Source organism: Silurus meridionalis, chromosome 5 (assembly GCF_014805685.1).
Source record: "Silurus meridionalis isolate SWU-2019-XX chromosome 5, ASM1480568v1, whole genome shotgun sequence".
NCBI lineage: Eukaryota > Metazoa > Chordata > Actinopteri > Siluriformes > Siluridae > Silurus > Silurus meridionalis.
In genome coordinates this window covers 10059337-10067787 of record NC_060888.1, presented here as the reverse complement: position 1 = coordinate 10067787, position 8451 = coordinate 10059337, and the positions used below count along the sequence as shown (strand labels likewise).

Below are 8451 nucleotides of genomic sequence, written 5' to 3'. Positions count from 1 at the left end.
ATTATTCAGAACACTTCTAGTTTAATATCCATAGAAAATTTTCAAAATAAATAGATATGAAGAACGAAACTGTATAGTCTTGGAGCCGACCAAAATATACTTTTTAAATAGCTTCTGGTACACATACTACACATTTTACGGATGTGTATATCCTCTTATAATATAACAGCAGCATTCTTTCATTAAAATGTAAGAAAAAGAATTTTCAACACAACACTGATACTAATATTGTCAGCACTCTATTTTACATTTCTGTAAATCTATTTTCCCTTTTTCAGCCTTCAATACATAACTTTTCTTTACTCAGTGATCTCAAATGCTTGCATGCTTATCCACAACGCTTGCAGTCCTCCTGGTGTTTTCATGTGGGCTTTGGCTCTGGTTCAATAAATAATAATTCAGTTGGAGAACGCATTCTAATCTAGTGGAGGGTACGTGCTTGAAAGCACCCATAACAACACGATTAAGAGAATTAAGGCAGCTCCCTGAACCTCAACATGACTAATCCTAAGGCAATCCTAACCCATTGCTTAATAAGCATTTACTGAACTTCAGAATTGACCCCTTTCCTTTATAGAAAGCCTGTTTTTTTTACCATACAAAAAACATCTTTAATATACACTTGCGTAAGTACTGTAGATTTTGTGATTTGGTCCTCACTCCTGGGACTTTTCACTCTGAAACCTTTAACTCTTATGTTTTTTGCCCAGCTTTGCCCTCGATCAGCTCACACTGGGGGGGTGGGGTTGAGCCTGGAAGCCAGTTCGTATACGGATAACAAAAAAAAGCAGTGGGCCCCTTTTGCAGCTGCTGTGCTAAATCACAGTTGTTTGGCTCAGTTCAGTTCTTCTTAAATCAGGAATTTAGAATTACAAATAATGAACATGTTCAATCTTATTGTTGTTTGTTTGGTCCGTGACTGAATGATAAGACAGAAGTATCACACATAGAAATTTTAATGGCCTGATAACCTGCACCTACAGTAAAAACACATTCAGAAATCCCACATGGAAAAGTGCTGTTTGTTAGGAGCTGATAGTTCTTCAATCCTATCTTTCATACAAAAAAAACATATCATAATATAAAAATAAGCAACATGACTTCAGTGCATCAGTGCATGTAGGTGCACACCAATCGTTAGCGGTTAACAGTGGCACAGTGTTTATGTGTACATGTCTATCAGTTAAATTAGGAGTGCTAATTCATTTTGTAAAACAAAATTAAACAGTCTTCAGGTGTAGAAAACCTGAATAGGCTTGGTTATATTTTAAACAATTAGAATTGTATGTCGCTTTGCTAATCAACAACAACAAAAATCAGTAATATCCCATTTGCCACTGTTTGTGTGGAGCCACTTTATTTGACATATGCTGTTCCCATAAACTGAGAGACATAAAACAGTGTTGGACCTTTATAGCAAAATTTAAATATTGATATTTATAAGGGTTCAGCCTGAGTGGATGAAGGCTTCGGTCAGAAAGTTTCAAACATTTCCTCTGGCTGAGCAAAATCTTAGCGCTAAGTCCTTGGTAAAGACTTGGCAAAGCTCCTCTTTAATGTGGAGAGTGGTGCTGTTGTATATAATGCCCACTCAAAACTGAGTCTCTGTAAACCGTTCTTTTCCATTGCTGGAAACTCTATTAGTTTCTTCTTTTTCAGTCTCCGTGTTGTCTTTGCTAGAGACAGGCCCTTCAGTGCGCGGTGTGCTCTCCTGCTTAGCTTGACATTTCCCTGTGGTCAGAGACTTCTTAAAAGACTCTGATGTGAAGTAGTATACCACTGGATCGAAACAACAGTTGAGTGTGGCCACACAGAGCGTTATAGGATAAAGAGTTCGAGCTAAACGTTCAAGCCAGCAGCTCGAAAAGGCTTGGGTGCGAACCATAGCGTAAACAAAAAGAACCGAGTTATACGGCACAAAACAGACAATAAAGATGGCTAAATGCACCACAATCATGCGCAACACACGTGTCTTGTTGGTGCCAATTTGGCAGAGTGTAGCTGGCTTACGCAGTGTTCGTAGCACCATGGAGGAACAGGCCAGGTTGATGAGCAACGGTATGAGGAAACCAACTACCTCTATGAAGATAGTAATCTTGGACAGGTATGTCTTCCAGGTTTTCTGCGAGAAGCCCTCGAAGCACGTGGTGATGGTTTTGGCCTGGTTGGTTGCAGAAAAGAAGGTCACAGACATGCCTCCACCCAGGATCAACAACCAGATCAGAGCACATACAATGGCGGCGTTGCGACGAGTGCGGATGGAGCGTGATCGAAATGGGTAAACTATGGCCAGGAAGCGGTCCACGCTGATGCAGGTGAGGAAAAGCATGCTACCGTAGATGTTGGTAATAAAGGCTCCTCCAGAGATCTTGCACAGCCCGTCGCCAAACGGCCAGTGGCGCCTGATGTTGTAATAGATTTTAAAAGGCAGAGTAAATACAAATATCAAGTCTGATAATGCCAGGTTGGTCATGAAGAGAGTGGTCTCATTACGTATCTTCATACGACAGCAGAAAACAAAAAGTGAAGCACAGTTGGTGGTGAGGCCCAACACAAAGGCGATGCTGTACACCACTCCGTACAAGTTGTACTTGAAGGAGTCGTCGATGCCGCAGTCCTCTAGCCCAGTCTCGTTAAGAGCCAGACTCGCCATTGTGGCATCAGTGGACAGCGGGGGAGTTTTTCTTCTGGCGAATTCCCAGCTGTCAGAAAGTGCATTCACTGCACTGCACTTCCCAGCCCATCATCGACAACTCTGAATGCTTCTCAAAGGAGATATTATCATCCTTCGTGCACATAGATGGTCAGTTTCTGTTTTCTGTAGGAAGAAACAAAAAGGAAATTTAGTATATTATGCTAAAAATCAGCATTTTTGACCATCTGTGAATGTCCATGTTTTCCCCATTTACAGAATTGTTAACTAATGCACAGTGTCCAAACTGTTACTAACAATTGCTTTCAAGGAATTATTCAAAGCAGAAATAAAAAAAAAATTACACAGACTTGAGGTTAAGAGCTTTAAGACAGAAACACTGCAGAGATAAAAAAAAAATTCACTTCACTTAAACCCAATTTAACCCACAGATAACTAAAGCAGATTAAGTTGGAATTTTGTGTGTTTAAAAACTATATAATGTAAATCAATGTAGAACTGTGGCTCTCCAGAATGGGGGACAGTTTATACTGATAATGAAGTAGAAGCTTATATAACTTTGGACACTATTCATATTTTTTTACTGAATGTTCTAATAAGAAACTAGAACTTTTTCTCCCATAACAAAAGAGCACTGGAATGCTGCATTGTTAGGTTATTAGCAACCAATTAACTACAGGAATTCCATACCCTGAAGCTGCGGAAATGTCATTTGTTTCTGTACTACAAATGTTTCTATAATAATTGCTAATAAGCTAAGTGATACTAATATATATATTTTTTTAATCGACTTCTACAAAGTTGTAAAAGACACACAAGTATTGGTACTGTTATGGCATTACAGTTAGGCTTTTAACAGGAACTTGTGGTAGCTTTGCACAGGCCTTTTTTTATGACGACTTTTCCTGGAGTCAAAAGTGTTGAATTTGTTTAGCATCCAAATGACTAAACTCTTTTAGCATGTCTGGCTATGGGAGGTTACTTCCTCAGAGATCTGCCTTCATGGCACAAAACTGTCAACAGTTTTCCACTGACAGTACAGAGTCAACTGACTGTGATGAAGAAACAAGGCAACTACCTAAGACACATCATTACCAAATATTTATTGTGGCTTCAAGCTGTTCACTGTACACAACACCACATACACTGTACCATTTACAACATTTATTTTAATTTGGGAACTTTAAATATTGTCAGCACAAAAAAAGACATTTTTGTATTCATTTACTAGTCTGGAGGTTTATTGCTTATTAAGATGTTCTGGGGAATGAAAAGTTTCTTACTACAACTTCAAAATTACAACATGGTAGTTGTGATTTACGGAAGCTGTGATTCAGTACGGCCTCTGCAATTAGAATAAGGCCAGCTTTTATTTTTTTGCTTCTTATTAAAAGAGCAGTTATTTTAAGTTGTGCTTTAGGAAATGCTATATATAAATACATTTGCTAACAAGTCCTTCTTACAGTTATACTGCCTCCTCTAAAGATAAGTCTACAATGCCTTCCCACAAGCTAATAGGACACAACCATCTGTCTGCCACTCTCTCAGCTAATACTGTCCAAAATTATCTGGAAACTAGAGTTAACCCTCTGATAATTCAAAACATAAGCTATTTCAATGCAACTTGAAACTTTTTCTATTATTTTCTGTCTACAGTTGTCATGTTACAAACTATTTTACTCACATAACAGACATTAAAAATATTGTTACGAAGGTCTGTTACATTGTCTGTTTGAATGGCTTTAGCCCTGGATTTTTGTATATACATTAAGTTACGGTACATGGGGCTTGCCAATAAATATTGTACCTAGCTAAGAAATAGAACATCGCTATGATTTGATCAATAATCTGAGCCAAATATTTTGTCAAAAAGTTAAATTGTTAAGTATCAAAGTAAGCTTGTAGAGTAACACGCAAGTGGTCTATGGAGATAACAAGACATACCAACCAACTTACTGCAGAAATGTATATTAGAAATAAATAATTTGCTAATCCAAAAACCTGCTACATCTGTGTCTACATCTATATATTTGTATAAATGAAATCAAATTGACTACACCTTTGGTGATGCAGGTTCCCTCACAGGGTCAAGTTGGACATTATCTTTCATACTGATTGTCTAGGAGTTGAACCAGTAGCAGCATCAAGCCGCTAAAATAAGTAGCACATAAACTGATAAATTACCTCAACACTGGGTTCTGACTCAGGAAGGATGTAGTTTGCCTGACTAAACATTTCCTATTGAACTGTACACTATAACATTAGTCAGTGCTCACATTTAGAACTTAAACTACTGTTTTTAAATGGTTTAAATGGTTTAATGATTATTGAGATAATGGAAAAAATATGTTTACTTTTTTATGTTTAGAGAAATGTATCAGATAATGAACCAAGTAAAGCAAACAGGTTTGTATGAAAATATATAAAGCATAAACACTCTCAATAAATATTCTCAAGCAAATTTGACTACATCATATAATATAGTCCAGTTAGTGTTTTAACATATTAAAGCAATACATGAATCATGATGATGATAAAGATTATTATTATCATCATCATTATTATTATTATTATCTTTATAAAGTATCTACCGGAAATCCATTGTGAGCAGAATATTGTTGTATTACACATCAATGTTCTTTTTATTGTGGATTTGTAGGATGATTATAAGCTTCTTCCACCATATAGGTTGTGAATGTTAATATGGCAAATGGAAATATGGCAAATCATGTTCAAAAAATTTTTATGATCATATTAAAATGTACATACAGTCTGTCATGTTCAGCTGAGATATGACATCTTTCCTCGGTTCTCACATGCCCCTTACAAAGCCTGTACTGTACTGCACAGCTTTATACAATACAGTCAGTGTGTTGGTACAGCCTCCACAAAACACTTCCAATTTAGTCACTCACTGGCAGCCGACAGCTTTCGAGCTTAGACCATTTGCTCGTGGAACTTTTCACACATCATCTGCTTCACGCTTTCTCCACAGACATGTAAATGTCTAACATTTAGCACAACTTATCTAGCTTACCTATTTTCTTTTAAAGTCTACCCGTCACATTCAACTGTCACATTCATTTAGATGAGAAATAATACTGTATACTAAATCATGTGCTTGCATTACACTCCTAACATCAATTTGACTGTTATAATATAATATAATATAATATAATATATAATATAATATAATATAATATAATATAATATTAAATGAAAGAAATGTTAGCTGATGAAACAGCTCACAGGTAGTAATGAAACGTGTCTGATATTAGTATGTCTCTGTTCGAAATCTTGTCTTTATTAACAGCTTTACCACAATAAAAATTATATCAATCACAATTTTACTCACATGACACATGACTATCAAACAATATTTTGATGACAGTGTTCCTATATACAGCAATGTGACAGAAAAATAATCAATGATAATGTGGTATTGATTATTCCTCTAACACCACTGAAGCATACTAACATTAAACGTGTCCCACTTTTATCCATGCATTAGCTGCATTTGAGATCCGTAAAACAAGTTATTTCCTGTTATCACTAAGGTTATAGCAGCTGTAAACATTCATTCCTTCACCGGCCTCTCTTTAGCTCTTCATGATACTGAGGAAGCACAAAACACTGTCACAACCACCCTCAAACATCCTCATCCTAATAAATCTCCCATGGAAGAAAAAGAGCTTGATCTAGATACCTCTTTCCTAAATACATAAAAAAGAATGTGTTTTGTTCATTAAATTACAACATATTTTGTTAATTAAGTCTGTCATTATTAAACTTTACGTGAAGATTGTTTATTATTAGAATACATAAAGTGTAGATTTGCGAATGGTTTAGAAAATGAATGTGAGAAAAGTAATCTGTGTCTAATCACCAATTCAGCTGAAAAATTGAACATTGCAAAACTATAATCTATTACAGCTTATTTATTATTATTATTATGTAAACCCATGCAACTTTTTAGTCTATAATGTTGCACAGTTGTTTTTGAGGCAGTTTTGATGGCATTTCAATGATTCAGCTATATTTTAGTTTATAAACACCAATCTCATCTTTTACGAATAAAGATGCCTGCAGTGCAGACAGACAGACAGACAGACAGACAGACAGACAGACAGACAGACAGACAGATAGATAGATAGATAGATAGATAGATAGATAGATAGATAGATAGATAGATAGATAAAGAAATATAGAAATGTGAAAAAAGATACCCCTAGAGGATTTGATTTATTTATGTATATTTTTGCATTTTTTAAGTGTTTACTAAAAGCCTAATAAAGTGTATTAAGTACAGCACATAAGGAGGCAGTTCAGCATGTGAGTATGGAAGAATGGAAGGGTGCACTTACTTCGGCTCCAGATGGTCCATGTTGCTCAAGTTGTTCAAAAAAGTGAGATCTTGATTGAAAAAAAAAGGGATTCGATTAAAACTTTTAAGAATGTACAAAACTTTATGCAGAGTTATTTCGGTGTGAATGCTCAAGCATGAGGATCAGTGAGCTGCGATAAACCGTTACTTTGCTCCTGCGTGTGTGTGTGTGTGTGTGTGAAGCTGCTCTGAGCCAAGCGGAGTCAAGTGGACAAGTGAACAACCACAGGAAACGAGACAATAGGACCTTCAGCTGAATACCAAATCGCTCGCTATTAGACATATAGTGCGCAATTTATGACGTAAGAACTATTTATTTTGAGACTGAGTAGTGCACATATATAGGGAGCAGAGAAGGATTTAGGATTTCACCGCTGTGGTTAGAAAAAAGAGGGAGGGGCTTAAATCAGTGGAATCAAACAGGAGGCTCCAAATTAGTCAATTCACTTAATATCAAACACTACAGCGTATTAGTATGCAATGAGCGTGTTCATCTATCACTATAAATTATTCTATCATTTTTTATTCAAAAAAGTATCTTCTCCCCATGTCATATCCTCCCAGGAGTAGGACAGTGAACTGCCTTCAATTGTGGAAGAAGCATGAAGGATAGGATCCAGATCTACTGCAACCCTGAAGAGCACGAGTACTTAAAAAATATATGAATGAATTAATGTGCCTAACATTTTAATTAGATGTTTATTAGTTCGATGAATATTCGACGTTCATGAAAATATGAAATATTTTTCAATCAGTTAAATGGTCACTGGCTGAAAAAGTGTGAAAATCTCTGGACATTTGGTATGGGGTCAAAATATCAAGAACACCATAATGATTAAACTGCACTATAAAGTATAAACACCTGATCATCATAACAATGTGTGGGTCATCTCAAAACTGTTGCAAACAAAATTGGAAGCAGACAATTATTCAGATCAAGCCTTAATACTAAGATTTCTCCTGAGTGGATTTAAGAGACTCAAGCATCTTACATTGACATTACAGTATGTACAGTACAGTATGACATTGTCCATGTACACAAAGCAAGCTTTGTGAAGACTATTTGTGAAGGTTATGTAGGAACAACAAAATTTAGATCATATGACATCTGAGCTTATCCTTAAAATGGGCTTGAATCCCCATAGCAAGGTCTATATTAATGCTCATACATATATCCATATGTCTAAGCTCTTACATCAGTTATACTACTGGAACAAACATCTAATGGATTATTGTGCTGTTCTTTTAAAAACCATTGAATAATAAACTAATCTTAGTCAACAAACACTAGACTGTGTTTCCTCTGATGCAATGCTGAGGTATTTTAAGACCCAAGTCTTATACTAGGTGTGACAAAACTGTCCCAAAATAGCTGATTAAAACCTCCCATTACACTGTGGTAATTCTGTAGTAA

At 36.0% G+C, this 8451-nt stretch overlaps 1 protein-coding gene across 1 annotated transcript; it reads right to left on the bottom strand.

The window, feature by feature from the left end:
• Nucleotides 1-1325: 1325 nt before the first annotated feature.
• lpar4 (lysophosphatidic acid receptor 4) lies at nucleotides 1326-7262 on the bottom strand. The gene is made up of 2 exons (XM_046848750.1): nucleotides 7018-7262; nucleotides 1326-2818 (listed from the first exon to the last, which is right to left on the bottom strand). The coding sequence occupies exon 2, from the start codon at nucleotides 2651-2653 to the stop codon at nucleotides 1592-1594; it is 1062 nt and encodes a 353-aa protein (XP_046704706.1). The 5' UTR covers nucleotides 2654-2818; nucleotides 7018-7262; the 3' UTR covers nucleotides 1326-1591.
• Between the last annotated feature and the right edge of the window lie 1189 nt (nucleotides 7263-8451).